Raw genomic sequence first — 17,308 nt, forward strand, 5'->3', positions numbered from 1 at the left:
TTTTCATGGCCTGTTGAAAATACTTTGTTGATGCTTTTACACTTTTAAATGTCCTTTTAACGTTCGTTGGTTGAAGGGTGAGTAGAATTTCATATTGTACCCAAAAAACGTATTATTGCGTTCATAGAGCGAGTCTTTCACTGACTGTTTACAGCTTAACGGAAGTTGCACCCATAATTCGCGCAAAGCGTCATGGGGCGTAGGAATAAGGTGGATTTTCAAAATTGTAATATTTTAAACAATCTCTTAGCATTATTTATGCAGTTGTAATTGCAGTGTAAATACATCCATACCACCTCTGAGCTGCATAAAACAGTCTTTCATGTCAAATTCAAACAGTAATCAGGCAATAAAGATGATGCAGACTTTGGAAAAAATAACCTATATAAGTGTAAAAAAAATACCCCTGGAAATGGGGGGCAAATGGAAAAAGAAAAATGTCACTCTTTCTACATTTTCATTTTTATGATTTAATTATAGCATTTCATCAATTCTGGTTTAAAGAAAAAAAATCCCAAGTAAAGAAACAGCACTCGTTTTTGGAGCACAAATGCTGCAGTGTGTGCACACACACACACACACACACACACACACACACAGAGAAATGTATCACTGTTCATTACTTGAACAAACCTTTAACACCAAGTATACCATTAATTCATTTTCAGCACATTCACATTTAAAGTTATAGTTTTCATTCCAGTTTCAACCCACTTATAAAACCTGCTAAAATGCCACAGCAAAGATGGACCACGAACATTAGAACCAGCATAACCATAATGAAAGTGAATTTTATTGCAGAAATTAAAGTTTATTTATGCAATGACTCACTGCCTTGCTCTATTCTAGTGTAATTCTAGCTGTTGCTTTTGTGTCTCTATTGCGCCACCAAGTGTTGAGATTCTGTTCTGTCATTTTTATAAGAGGAAAGATCTAAATGATGAGTGACAATGCAACTGACTTGCAAAATTAGTATTGCATCAGGAACAGCAACTTTTTAACCAAAATAAATATCCGATAAGTTAAACACAAGATGACAATTATTCTTCAAATCACATGGAAGAAGTAAATACTTTCCACTTCATGAGAAAAACAACAGCACGATACACACTTGCAAGAGACTGTAGTGTATCAAAGTGTTTATTCAAAGGAGTGTTCCCTAAAAGGATTGACCTCAGCTATACGAGTCTGATAAAATGCACACATATGTTTAAATGTAAAAACCAGTGACCTTTCATACATCAAACACTGTGAGATATCATCCCAAAACACTATTTCAGAGGTACTCGAGCATCGAAAGTGACAGGTCCATCTTTAATTCTGACTGTCATCAACATCAGTCACAAAAACCAAAAGCTGCTCAAATGTAAAAAAAGACAAAAACTTTATCAAGGAGTGTTAAAGCTTTCACACGTGAACGTAAGGCCTCGTTACGGTCCACAGCACCGAATACAACAAACCTGATGACACGCATATCGTCATGACAACAACATCAGCAAAACTACAGGGCACAAGTTTTTTTAACGCTATTCACTCGGGAAAGGCGGTCAGCTCTTATTTGTTTTCACTTAATTTTTACTTTATTACAGTAAAATATACTATTTACTGATTTTGATATTCTATTAGAGGCAGTACAACAAATGTTTAAATGTAGCAATAATAATAAAGTTAAAATTATTATTATTAAAATTATATTATTGAAAATAATTGTGATGATGCCAAAAAAAAAAAAAAATGAACAAATGGTAGAGGTCCATTTAAATTGGCTTCATTTTCTTAAAGCAAAACAATGTATTTGTTTTGTGTTTGAGGTGAAATGACAGCATTTAAACGTTAAATGTTTGTTTGCGGTTGTCATTCATACTGAAACGAGCAGCAATTCTGATAAGAGGCCAGTAAACTTTTTCTTTCACACTTCATACGCCAGTTACAGCTCCTTGAAATATGAGACAAAACGAGAATTTGGACCGAAGGCAATTTGCTGTGCAGACAAAATAACAGTTGAAAGACAAAAGTTTGAGAAGTCTGTTCACAGTGTGCAGACGAGATTAACGCGGATCATTGTTTTGTTTGGCTGGCTGCAGCTCCGCCCCCAAGCTCTTTTGATTGGCCAGCAGAAGCTCCGCCCTCGGGCTCTTTATACATGCGACTCAGATGCTCCATTAAAGCCTCCAGTTCCGGATTCCCTCCGAGATCTGCGATGAGCCGGTAGGCCTCCACTTCCAGATCCATCAGCGTCTGACGGGTGTAAGCGAAGGAGCCCACCTTCTCCAGGTAGTCGACGCAGTAGCGTTTAATATCCACGTTCTCTGTGCGCTGGCGCAGGATATTCTGCACTTGCGTGCTCTCGGGACGGGACCAGATGGCGTGAATGGTGGGGAAAGAGAACTTCCCTTCCGTCAGGTCTTCGCAGAAGCTCTTGTTGGCGCTGTACTCTTTCGAATTCAGGTTGGCGTAGTCATCACGTATCTGGAAGAAAAGGCCCAAAGTGTCCAAAAGCGGCTTGAGATCTCGTTTCCAGTCAGAGAAGAGCTGCATGAGTCCCACAGCGAGGCCGAAAAGCCCGCCGGTTTTCTGAAGCACCATGGCCCGGTACTCTGCCTCGGTCGGGCAGGTGTACGTGTCCCGCCAGTGGATGTCCAGGCCCTGTCCGCGGTGCAGCTCCAGCAGCTGGCGGGTGAAGACGCGCACGGCCTCGGGGTGCTCTAACATCAACACCTTCTCCAGGCCAAGGAAGTAGACGTAGTTGGCGGAGTTGATGACCGACGGCACGCCGTAGATGCTGTGGGCCACCGGAAAACCGCGCCGCAGCTTAGAGCTGTCTTCAATATCGTCGATCAGCAGACTGGCATTGTGCAGCATCTCTGTCACCTCAATAATGACCTGGGGATTCAAAAATAGAAGATCGATATGAAAATCAGATCACCAATATTCAGTCTAAAGGTGTTTTACATGTATAAATAGAGTCTGAAATAATCCAATCACTCAAACCATATTCGGAGCATTCGGAGAAACATGCATTTAGCACATTAGAGCTGGACAATAATATGTATATGGCGGTGTATGGTACATGTATTCATCCTGAACCGCCACGTTTCGGTTCATACAGTAAGACGACGAATACAGTCAGTCGCAGGCGATCCACACTCCAATCCAGAAGGGGGTGCACACTGTAATGCAATGCCGTTTGCTAACTGCCACAACAGGAAAAAGCGCAGAAGAAGAACAGACGATCTACGCACATGTTTACATGTAATCTCTCAACTAGTGTTTCAGCCGTGGAAAGACATCAATAAAACAGCCTGAGAATAAAATCTCACGTAGCATTACATTTACCTCAGGCAAGTCATTTAGTGTCCACAGCATGTTAGTTCACTAGAGAAAAACTCTAGACAAGAGCATTTCACTAAATATATGAACTATATTAGCTCATTTTTACTTTACCTGATAGTAATGTCTTGATTATTTAATGTATGTTTAAATAAATTTGTCATGAAAACAAGTTATGACTGTAACGGTATAAAAGATTGCATTTCAAAAATGGATTAGAAAATTAACTTTATATAATTAGATTTAGAAGTTAATGCAAAATGTGCAATTTACATGTTTTTTTTTTTTATTATTTGAGTGCTGATTATTATATATAAAAATAAATATTAACTGAATTTAATAGTTTGGGCTCCGTTGTTAATTGTAACCTTTAATATTATAGCAATGTGAAAGTAAGGGCTCCCTGTATATAGTTTAATTTCCATATGTAAAGCGCTTTGAGTTCCCAGAAAAGAGCTATATAAATGTAACAAATTATTAGATAAAAAAAATCTTATCATTAAGAAAATTAATTAGAATTGTAATGCATGTATTTAAACACAGAGACACACTTGTTTAAAAAAAAACTGTTTAATAAAAAAAAAGCAATTTTATGTTTAGTTTTCTCCCCCCTGTTGTACCGAACCATTACTTCAAAACCGAGGTACGAATCGAAACGTCATGTTTTTGTACCATTACATCCCTAATAAATAAATAAATAATAAAATACTACTACTACTACTACTACTACTACTACTAACTACAACAACAACAACAACAACAAACAACAACATTCTGCTGTAGTATGTGATGTGTATGCAATCATGAAAAAGCAGTTACAGATGTAAACACCAATCCATCTCAGTTGAAAACCTGCGGTCAGTTCAGCAGACATGGACGTTAATATCAGGTGCAAAGAGAAATGCACAGATCTATATGAATTGTAATGGAGGTGACGGCCAGCAGAGGGCAGCAGCTGCTCACACTGCAGTATATTAGATGAGGAGTGTTTACAATCAGGGTGTGTCTGAAATGCAGCTTTAACATCCCTGGATACTCAGTGAAGGTCATCATGCCAAAACACTTTCAAAGGGAGTGAATCTGAGAGCAACGAGCATAAATACACCGCTGATCATTAAATGCTTGATTATTGTACGGTAAAAGATGCTCATCTAAAACTGCAGAAACTTTGTTACACACAAATACTCTTTGGCCAACCGAGAATATAAACTTATAAATAATTTTATTATTTATATATAATATTTAAATAATTGTTACAGGAAACAAGTGATCCAAAATTATTTAAAAAAAATTAAATCATTCATGAAATTAATTGTTTTAATTTATAATTTAATTTAGTAATTCATAAAAAAAAAACACATTAATTCTATTAATTTATCAATTAAAAGATATATATATATATATATATATATATATATATATATATATATATATATATATATAAAAAAATCATACTATAAATAAATATAGGCCAATATAAAAATAACCATTTATATGCAACCAATTAAAATATATATATTTTATTATTAATATGATGAAAAAAGTCATAACTTCATACCAAAGAAATACCTTCATTGTATTTTACATACACACTAAATCTAAACCAAGCTTTCCTATTTATAATATAATATAATATAATATATATAATAATGCAATTTTCATAAATACAATTTATTATTGTCACTTGGGCAAATAAATTTAAAATCATAATTAAAACAATTTTAATACCATTAGATTTAATCAAATCAAATAATTATATCAACATCTCAGTGTAGACCAATTTAAAAGTTATTTTAATGCATCAGTAATTAAATTCATATAAAGTAAAATACATTAGTGCTGCTGTATTTTACACACACACACACACACACACACTAAACCCATCTACATTCATTTTCTTTTTACAATATAACACAAGAGAGGATATACTTAATATAAAAGTGTCATAATTGTACAATTTATGTAATTGAATATAATTACGTTTTCTGTCTGGAATACAGCGCAAGTGAGATTAATTAATGTTCTTGATGAGTGAATCTGCAGCTCCAGCACTGAAACAGACACATGAGCGCACTGATAGGGAACATATGGTGAGCAGAGGGGAGTCTGGGTAACGTATTCACTTGTTAAAGTAATCAGCGATGACACCGGAGCCCGAGGCGGGTCGAGTCCTCGGGGTCCCGAGTGGGAGGAGACCCGAGCAGTGCTGCGTCAGCGGTCTGAACGCGACCTCAGCTGACCTGTTACCCCACATACATTCACACAGACAGGAAAACAAACATGCTTTCACTGACTAACCAAACAAACCAGCAGTAAATCACAGCAGCTGTGTGCTTCTGTAACCTGGAAAAGGACACGAGCTAAAATAAACCCATGCAACTTGAGTTTACTCAAAATATTTAGGCCTAAATTTAAGATTTATGTGTTTGAATTGCATATAAAATTTTTATCCGTTTTGATTACAGTTTTATCAAACTGATAAACGTATCGTGATGCCAGTGTTGGGTGTAATTAATTACTAAGCATTCTAATCACTGTAATTTAATTACTTTTCCCTTGAAAAAGTTAAAGTAAGGGATTACTCAAATATTCTGTCATTTAATTACAGTTACTTCTGATGTAATTGCATTAAATACATTAGACTACAGAATAACTCTTTACAAAACAATAGTGGATTTATCAAACTAATAAACATATTGTGATGTCAGTGTTGGGTGTAATTAATTAGCAAGTATTCTAATTACTGCACAGATGAACAGATTTATGCTGATAAGCAATTTGAATAAATGCATTTTGAAAATATGATTATTGTAGTGATAAGTGATATCTGAATAGTGATATCTGCTGATAACGATACTGATAGCCGATTATTCAGTGATCTGCCGATACCGATAATGCTACCGATAGCCGATTATGCAGAGTGATATCTGCCAATAACGATACCGATAGCCGATTATTTGAAGTGATATCTGCCAACAATACCGTTATCCGATTAGTCAGTGATTTCTGCCAATAACGATAGCCGATTATTTGAAGTGATATCTGCCAACAATGCAGATTATTCAGAGTGATATCTGCCGATAACGATAGCCAATTATTCAGAGTGATTTCTGCCAATAACGATAGCCGATTATTTGAAGTGATATCTGCAAACAATGCAGATTATTCAGAGTGATATCTGCCTATAACGATAGCCGATTATTCAGAGTGATATCTGCCAATAACAATAGCCGATTATTCAGAGTGATATCTGCCAATAACGATAGCCGATTATTCAGAGTGATATCTGCCTATAACGATAGCCGATTATTCAGAGTGATATCTGCCAATAACGATAGCCGATTATTCAGAGTGATATCTGCCTATAACGATTGCCAATTATTCAGAGTGATATCTGCCAATAACGATAGCCGATTATTCAGAGTGATATCTGCCAATAACGATAGCCGATTATTCAGAGTGATATCTGCCAATAATGATAGCCGATTATTCAGAGTGATATCTGCCAATAACGATAGCCGATTATTCTGAGTGATATCTGCCTATAACGATTGCCAATTATTCAGTGATATCTGCCAATAACGATAGCCGATTATTCAGTGATATCTGCCTATAACGATAGCCGATTATTCAGAGTGATATCTGCCAATAACGATAGCCGATTATTCAGTGATATCTGCCTATAACGATAGCCGATTATTCAGAGTGATATCTGCCAATAACGATAGCCGATTATTCAGAGTGATATCTGCCTATAACGATTGCCAATTATTCAGTGATATCTGCCAATAACGATACCGTTAGCCGATTATTTGAAGTGATATCTGCCAACAATGCCGATTATTCAGAGTGATATCTGCCGATAATGATAGCCAATTATTCAGAGTGATATCTGCCGATAACGATACCGTTAGCCGATTATTTGAAGTGATATCTGCCAACAATGCCGATTATTCAGAGTGATATCTGCCGATAATGATAGCCAATTATTCAGAGTGATATCTGCCGATAACGATAGCCGATTATTCAGAGTGATATCTGCCAATAACGATAGCCGATTATTCAGAGTGATATCTGCCAATAACAATAGCCGATTATTCAGTGATATCTGCCAATAACGATAGCCAATTATTCAGTGAAATCTGCCAATAACGATAGCCGATTATTCTGAGTGATATCTGCCTATAACGATTGCCAATTATTCAGTGATATCTGCCAATAACGATAGCCGATTATTCAGTGATATCTGCCTATAACGATTGCCAATTATTCAGTGATATCTGCCAATAACGATACCGTTAGCCGATTATTTGAAGTGATATCTGCCAACAATGCCGATTATTCAGAGTGATATCTGCCGATAACGATAGCCGATTATTCAGAGTGATATCTGCCTATAACGATAGCCGATTATTCAGAGTGATATCTGCCAATAACGATAGCCGATTATTCAGAGTGATATCTGCCAATAACAATAGCCGATTATTCAGTGATATCTGCCAATAACGATAGCCAATTATTCAGTGAAATCTGCCAATAACGATAGCCGATTATTCTGAGTGATATCTGCCTATAACGATTGCCAATTATTCAGTGATATCTGCCAATAACGATAGCCGATTATTCAGTGATATCTGCCTATAACGATTGCCAATTATTCAGTGATATCTGCCAATAACGATACCGTTAGCCGATTATTTGAAGTGATATCTGCCAACAATGCCAATTATTCAGAGTGATATCTGCCTATAACGATAGCCGATTATTCAGAGTGATATCTGCCTATAACGATAGCCGATTATTCAGAGTGATATCTGCCTATAACGATAGCCGATTATTCAGAGTGATATCTGCCAATAACGATAGCCGATTATTCAGAGTGATATCTGCCAATAACGATGGCCAATTATTCAGTGATATCTGCCAATAACGATAGCTGATTATTCAGAGTGATATCTGCCAATAACGATAGCCGATTATTCTGAGTGATATCTGCCTATAACGATTGCCAATTATTCAGTGATATCTGCCAATAACGATAGCCGATTATTCAGAGTGATATCTGCCTATAACGATTGCCAATTATTCAGTGATATCTGCCAATAACGATAGCTGATTATTCAGAGTGATATCTGCCAATAACGATAGCCGATTATTCTGAGTGATATCTGCCTATAACGACTGCCAATTATTCAGTGATATCTGCCAATAACGATAGCCGATTATTCAGAGTGATATCTGCCAATAACGATAGCCGATTATTCAGAGTGATATCTGCCTATAACGATTGCCAATTATTCAGTGATATCTGCCAATAACGATACCGTTAGCCGATTATTTGAAGTGATATCTGCCAACAATGCCGATTATTCAGAGTGATATCTGCCGATAATGATAGCCAATTATTCAGAGTGATATCTGCCGATAACGATAGCCGATTATTCAGAGTGATATCTGCCTATAACGATAGCCGATTATTCAGAGTGATATCTGCCAATAACGATAGCCGATTATTCAGAGTGATATCTGCCAATAACAATAGCCGATTATTCAGTGATATCTGCCAATAACGATAGCCAATTATTCAGTGAAATCTGCCAATAACGATAGCCGATTATTCAGAGTGATATCTGCCAATAACGATGGCCAATTATTCAGTGATATCTGCCAATAACGATAGCTGATTATTCAGAGTGATATCTGCCAATAACGATAGCCGATTATTCTGAGTGATATCTGACTATAACGATTGCCAATTATTCAGTGATATCTGCCAATAACGATAGCCGATTATTCAGAGTGATATCTGCCTATAACGATTGCCAATTATTCAGTGATATCTGCCAATAACGATAGCTGATTATTCAGAGTGATATCTGCCAATAACGATAGCCGATTATTCTGAGTGATATCTGCCTATAACGACTGCCAATTATTCAGTGATATCTGCCAATAACGATAGCCGATTATTCAGAGTGATATCTGCCAATAACGATAGCCGATTATTCAGAGTGATATCTGCCTATAACGATTGCCAATTATTCAGTGATATCTGCCAATAACGATACCGTTAGCCGATTATTTGAAGTGATATCTGCCAACAATGCCAATTATTCAGAGTGATATCTGCCGATAACGATAGCCGATTATTCAGAGTGATATCTGCCAATAACGATAGCCGATTATTCAGAGTGATATCTGCCTATAACGATTGCCAATTATTCAGTGATATCTGCCAATAACGATACCGTTAGCCGATTATTTGAAGTGATATCTGCCAACAATGCCAATTATTCAGAGTGATATCTGCCGATAACGATAGCCGATTATTCAGAGTGATATCTGCCAATAACGATAGCCGATTATTCAGAGTGATATCTGCCAATAACGATAGCCGATTATTCAGAGTGATATCTGCCTATAACGATTGCCAATTATTCAGTGATATCTGCCAATAACGATACCGTTAGCCGATTATTTGAAGTGATATCTGCCAACAATGCCAATTATTCAGAGTGATATCTGCCTATAACGATAGCCGATTATTCAGAGTGATATCTGCCAATAACGATAGCCGATTATTCAGAGTGATATCTGCCAATAACAATAGCCGATTATTCAGTGATATCTGCCAATAACGATAGCCAATTATTCAGTGAAATCTGCCAATAATGATAGCCGATTATTCTGAGTGATATCTGCCTATAACGATGGCCAATTATTCAGTGATATCTGCCAATAACGATAGCCGATTATTCAGAGTGATATCTGCCTATAACGATTGCCAATTATTCAGTGATATCTGCCAATAACGATAGCTGATTATTCAGAGTGATATCTGCCAATAACGATACCGTTAACCGATTATTTGAAGTGATATCTGCCAACAATGCCGATTATTCAGAGTGATATCTGCCAATAACGATAGCCGATTATTCAGAGTGATATCTGCCAATAACGATAGCCGATTATTCAGAGTGATATCTGCCAATAACGATAGCCAATTATTCAGTGATATCTGCCGATAACGATAGCCAATTATTTGAAGTGATATCTGCCGATAACAATAGCCGATTATTCAGAGTGATATCTGCCGATAACGATAGCCAATTATTCAGTGATATCTGCCGATAACGATAGCCAATTATTTGAAGTGATATCTGCCGATAACAATAGCCGATTATTCAGTGATATCTGCCGATAACGATAGCCAATTATTTGAAGTGATATCTGCCGATAACAATAGCCGATTATTCAGTGATATCTGCCGATAACGATAGCCAATTATTTGAAGTGATATCTGCCGATAACAATAGCCGATTATTCAGTGATATCTGCCGATAACGATACCGTTAGCCGATTATTCAGAGTGATATCTGCCAATGACAATACCGATAGCAGATTATTCAGAGTGATATCTGCTGATACCGATAGCAGATTATTCAGAGGGATACCTGCCGATAACGATACCGATATGTTGGGGGTTCTGCCTTTTATACCTTCTTTTAAATGAATGATAATTTCATTATAATTAATTATATTTTTAATTATTATATTTTGAAAGAAATGCAAAAAAAAAAAAGTAACTGGTATCACATTACAAACACATGACTCAAATTAATAACACATTTAACTAAATTCTGAAGATTAAATGAATATTTCTTAACTTTCTGAATGTTATTAATTGCTGTGAAACAGGCCCTTGATTTTCAGAAATTTTACAGGACCAAAAGTGCATTAGATGAAGTTCACCAGCCCACTTTAGTAACCTTCTTTTAAGACAGGCTTGAACTTTACTTTCAAAAACAACAAAACTAGAGAACTACAAAAACTCAACATGGAAACAACAAAAGCAGCTGTACCAGAACCACCACTAGGGGGCATCAGTACTGGCATCCGCTTCAAACATGGTGAATGTAGGGAAAGGAAAACTGCCAGCAGAAAGACAGCCGTGAAACATTTCAGAGACGGAGAGTTGACCTTAACAAGTGCGTATCAAGAGCTGCTCTGAAAAGCTCTCGCACGGAAGTTAAAAGCACGCTTACTGTAAACTATAACTGTCAGTAATGGAAGCGTCTGAGAGCATGCTGGGCATGTGGCCAGCGTCAGAGACGATCAGACATTTATCTTGCAAACATGCTTCTTTTAGTCAGATGCCCCTGCAGAGCCTCTATAATCACATGCAAAACACACACACCTCGGATTCGCTGTATATCATTGTGACATCTGTAAGAACAAGCGTTGATTCTGATGCATGAAGGAGTACAGACAGTGGGATAAGATTACTACTGAATTTGTCTGCCTTCAAGAAGCATTACATCATCCTTTGATGACATCATCATCCTTGTTTACTGCCTGCAAAAAAAAAAATCTTAATCAGCCTTGGTAGTTTTCTAGTAAATCGGCTTACAGCGATTTAAACACTATTTTCATGACAATTACACTACAACACACTACAAAGTAATAAATGTTTTTAAATGTTCATGAAAGTGTCAATGCAAAACAACAACATCATTAACATTTTAAGAATAGGTTGCATTTCTTTTATGTAAAATATAATTTTTTTTTTGCATTTTTTGGGGGGTGGATAATGACATGGACATGTTTTTGTGAGATTCACCCACTTTTATTGAATCGTTTGATTAAATTCTGACCTCTGAAGTGCAGTGAACTCATCGATCCGGCAGATAAAGCTTTCTAAACAAACTGAGGTCAAGCTCTTAAGAAACACCCAGCATTCCCAAAACATCTCAGGAAAACAGGATTTCTGCTACTTTGAACCTTCTAAACACACACACACACCAGAAACTGGGTGAGGCAACAAGTCCTCTAAAGAAATACTGCTCAGCAAGAAACAGTCAATATTTGGTTTCAGTCAGAAAATCAATGTTTGTGAGGAAACAGTGACACTATTCAGTGAACACAAGGAATCCTGAACTGATAACACTCATATTTGGTTATTTATATTTTTAGATTTCAACCTGTTCAGTGTAACATGAGCTGAATCCTGAATGAGAAGCGACTGGCAGCCGTCGGTGGAGTCTGACGTGAGGCGCGTGGAGGCGTTGCGTTCGCCCAGACACGCTGACGGGTTCAAGAAGAGTTTACAGCCGCAGGGAAGAGAGGGTGAGATTCAAGGAGACCGATCAGAAATATGAGTAATCACTTGATTAGCAAGAAGCCCTTGAAAATAAATTCAAAAACAGCTATTGTGAGGACACAGAAATAGCCACAGCTTCAGATCATTACAGTGACGTCAGCACTTACCAATGGAAAGACTTGAACATGAAAGCTGAACAACTCTGCTTTAACACACAATCATCTGGTTATTATATACAAGTGATTAGCTGAAGTTTAAATAAATAGTTTGGAAAATAAATAAATATTAAAACAGTTACTGCGACATTGTTGCAAATGCATATTTTCTTCCTGACAATGATTTGGGGTGAAAAAGTGATTTTTTTTCCCTGAAAACAACAACAAAAAAAACAACTATTGATTTAAAAAAAAAGATTATTATTAATAATTTAAATTATTAATTAAATAAAATATTAATTTATTAACATGATTATTAATATTATTATTAAATAAAATATTAAACATTAAAATGACTGAAATAACTATTGTAATATTACCGCACTGTAAAATAAATAAATATTTTGTTAAATAGTCATTTATTTTACAGTACAACTGTAAAATTACAATACTACTATTTATGTCTTAAGTTCTTCATTTTGAAATGAGAGCTTACAATGAAACATGCAGCACAGATTTATTTACACCGTAAACCCTAACACTCAAAATACTTATTTGGTTTGAGTAGGACTAACTTAAATTTAACAAATTAGTTCAGTTATATTAACTGTTATGAGTGTTTAGAACTTTTTTTTTCTTTTAAGTTCACAGCACTGACATATTTCAAGTATGTATCATTGTTTTGAGTTTTATGAACTCATTTCTTTTAATTTAGACCAACTTAAGTTTAACTGAAACTGGGCTGGGATTTCTATTTCCCAGCATGCTTTGCCCATGGCACTCGAAAGGGAGAGTAAATGCTAAAATAAAGTGTTATATAATGTTTTTGTGTGCAAGATTAATGGTAAGAGAGATTTATTAGTGATTAATGTTTTGTTATGCTAATTTAGAAGAGTTTCTGTTAATGTGGGTTTTTGGAGAGTTACCATCATGGTGACAAGTGGTGCATGCGGTTTGGTTTGAGAGCAGGTAGGTAACATGCTTTAAGTTGCTCTACTCATTCAGCAAGTGCTATACCATGCTATTGTCAACATTAGCAAGTTAACATTTTATGAATTTTCTTATTAGGTTTTACAGTGAAGTAAATAACTCATTTGATTTGCAAGAAGTCAAAAAAAAAAAAAAAGATATTAATTGCTATCAAAATGTATGCGTTAGCTAACTCAGTACTTCAAGTTAGGAGCAATTAACATGCATGAGTACTACAAACTCAAAACTTGATAGTTCTGCTTACTTAAATTAGGAACATCATAACTCAAAATTTGATTTAACTGATTACCTCAAATTTTTTTGAGTCAGCCCAACTTATTCAGGTTAACAGTGTACATGAACCACAGACTTTGTTTTAATAATCACACCAAGTCATATCAAGGCCGTGACCATGTCTTAAACATTGGGGGGGACCAATTTTTTATAAAGCAAAAATAAACAGAACACTGAAAGAGATTCCAACTCTAATTCTAGTTGGGAAAATCATCATTTTTGAACTATTTGCATTACATGTAGGCTACTTTTATTTGTATATGGCCATATTTGAGAAAAAAGTCGAGTAGTTTGCATCACTGGATGTTACTGCTGGTCTTAACATTTCTAGTACAAAACGTACCATATTAACTGTTTCGCTTTTTACATCTTACCACACTTTCTTTCAACGTTAAACCGACGTGTCGCGCTGGAATTCACGTTCTGCTTCTGTGAACAGTAAACCCCGCCTACTTTGATTTGATTGGCCACCTCAATCATTTTGACACTGACGAGCGCTGATATGGGGCGCTCACACCAGACGTGACTTGAGCAAATAAATCGTGCGTAGTTGGACGCTTGAACATTTTGAGTTTACTCGCTTCATTCGCGCGTGAAATTCGCTTCACAACAGATGCGAATTCGCGTCATGGGAGGGGTTTCTGTCTCTCAGACTCTTCCACTTCTTTCTGCACACTTCCTCTGAATAAACACATCAACTCGTCAGCGGGAAAGTAGTTGTGAAATACGGCGAATAAGCTCAATTTGCCGGTTTTAGCTAGCTTGTAGTCTCAATATGTATATATATATAGCTCAAATTGAGTAGGAGAGCGTTTTTTACAACTTACCAGACTGTTCGACCTCCTCACTCACTTTCTTCCAAGCAAGATCCTTTTTATTCCTGTTTCTATAAAAGTATGAAGATGTATCGTACAGCTCCGGGTATCCACATACAACGACGATGATTTTGTCCTCCATTGTTGTTTCGGATTTCTGCCTCCTCTCGCTACATCGTAATCACGTCACTACTAGAGCAAGCTCCTGATTGGTTAACGCGGCGCGAATATTCGCCCGTAATGCTCAATTCGCGGAAATCGCGCCGCAGGATGTCTATCGCGTCTTTGCATTGACTTAACATGTAAATCACTCATGCTTAACACTTCATTCGCGTCTGGTGTGAACGCACCATTAGACCGCCGAGACAGACAAGACTAAAAACGTAACTTTTGAACTTTTTTTTTTTTTCCTCATCCTAACAACGTGTAATAAAGGGGGGCCAATTTTGCCATTTCTAATTATTGGGGGGACTTGTCAAATCACAGTCTCAAATTTATTTTGATCGTTCAACCCTAAATCTAAGGCAGAATGTCTGAGCTCGTTTTTCACACAACAAAAGAGGATGTGATTTTATTCTACAAAGCTACAAAAATGGCATAAAGCACACCGTAAGTAGTCCATAAGGCATGTGTACTTTATTTAAAATATAAATAGTGACTTCCATAAAAAAGGTTAATTACTTAATTGACCAGCACATTGCAGACTATGAATGCATATTCATCATTCAATCAATCAAAATGTTTCTGCAATGTCAAAATATGAGTGACAGTTTAGTAAATGAGCCTCAAATGTCTGCTTTGAGTTTCAGACTTCAACTGAATTTCTGTCAAAGCAAGCGCTGTAATCACAACCAGTCATTTACTACAGCTTCATGATAAAAATAAATAAATAAATAAATAAATAAATAAATAAATAATCGAATGATAATCTATTTTATTAGAAACAAAACAAATGACTTCCGAAGGACATCTTCAAAAAGATTCTTGCCTACATTACAGCAAACACAATGGGTATAAAAATGTCCCGTATTATGAACATGAAAATAGCTGGGATCATTAAAAATTCACACCCTGTACGGCAGAAGTAACCTACCTGATATAAACAACCCTTATAATAATTCAACCAGAGCTACTCCACCTCCGACCACATTACACACACCCAAAAGGGAAGTTGTTTTCTGTTCACAAGATCAAATAAACGTGGAAGCGGAGAAGACAGGCCCCGTAAAACAGCGTTACTGGCACGATCGGCTGACTTTCCCCTGTCTGAAGAGCTTTAATGAAATATTCAGGATAAAAGGAGAGCTGTTGAATGTGATCTGACGGACTTAGCAGATAACATAGCGCTCTGACGGAGATCAGCTGATTCACAATGACAAGATTAGCATAGCTTAGTCACCGGACGAGTTACAAGTTCAGTATGATCGCTATGACTAAAGCCTTCAGAATGGCTAGTTTAATGCTAATTAACAACATCTTTCCAGTCACATCATATATAGATACATGAAATGGAAGTCTTCAGGTTAGTCTGCAGTACAGATCTGCAATGCTGGAGTCAAAGAGAAAACAGCTAGACTGCCAAAAAAATGAATTACATTTTCTTTTTCTTTTTCCACTCACAGAAAATCCAGCCAGCAAAAGATCCTGCAAATCTGCTCGATTGTTTAGCACTGGCATGTAGAGCACTGCTTAGGAGCATTGTGTATTGTTGCCGTAACTATATGAAGGGGTTTAACAGACATAATGAGATTTTGCCTTCTCATACATACTGGAAATCTACACTTACACACTCAACCAACCAGAAATATTCACTGCTATCAGGATGTGTGTGTGTGTGCGTTTGTGTGTAAAGGTCAAAAACACATGAGAAAAGATACAGAGATTTCATATCTGATCATCTAACCTACATTTAAAAAGTCATTCAGCCACATTTATTTCAAAAAAAAAAAAAAAAAAAAAAAAAAAAAAAAAAAAAAAAACCATCATACTTCTCAGTTGAGTGACTACATTAAGAAGTTTTCTGAAATGTTAAATATGCACTAATTTGCATACATTTCCAGAACAGAAATATGAACATTAGATCAAGCCCGATTCAAAATTCTTGTTGAATTTTGTTGACATATTAGAGTTAGAGTTAGTTTTAAATTTCTCTATTTATCCCTCCTGAAATCAGAAAATACTGTGAACATCCAGAATACAAATAACCGTATTTTTTAGGAATAAAATGTTGTATAGTAGGGCAAATGATATATGAACAAATCTGTTAAAATGTGTAGTCTTGTGTATACAAGACTTAAGTGGAAATGTGACTTTTTTTTTTTTTTTCAAATGAAAATTATAATTAAAATCTAGACATAAATGGATAAAGTGCAGTAAAATAAAGTGTATTTTGGATGCTTTCTTTCCACTAGCCTGAAACAACACATTATGGAAAGCCAAACAGTCCAAAAATCTCAAAATTGATCAGTGCATGAAAAAACAAAAAAAACCAAAACAAAACAAAACAATTGTTTTTGCCTGTAGTGTCTTGCCTTAAAGAAACACTCCACTTTTTTTGAAAATAGGCTCATTTTCCAACTCCCCTAGAGTTAAACAGTTGAGTTTTACCGTTTTCGAATCCATTCAGCCGATCTCCGGGTCTGGCG

At 36.1% G+C, this 17,308-nt stretch overlaps 1 protein-coding gene across 5 annotated transcripts in view; it reads right to left on the reverse strand.

The window, feature by feature from the left end:
* Positions 1 to 1,122: 1,122 nt before the first annotated feature.
* Positions 1,123 to 17,308, reverse strand: part of ggps1 (geranylgeranyl diphosphate synthase 1) — a 29,134-nt gene continuing 12,948 nt past the window's right edge. For all 5 annotated transcript variants that reach the window (XM_051918054.1, XM_051918055.1, XM_051918052.1 and 2 more), the window contains one exon: positions 1,123 to 2,883. In XM_051918054.1, the coding sequence (XP_051774014.1) occupies positions 2,059 to 2,883 (825 nt within the window). In that variant the 3' untranslated portion in view covers positions 1,123 to 2,058. The remainder of the gene's footprint in view (positions 2,884 to 17,308) is intronic.

The sequence above is a fragment of the Ctenopharyngodon idella genome, chromosome 13 (assembly GCF_019924925.1).
Source record: "Ctenopharyngodon idella isolate HZGC_01 chromosome 13, HZGC01, whole genome shotgun sequence".
NCBI classification, from domain to species: domain Eukaryota; kingdom Metazoa; phylum Chordata; class Actinopteri; order Cypriniformes; family Xenocyprididae; genus Ctenopharyngodon; species Ctenopharyngodon idella.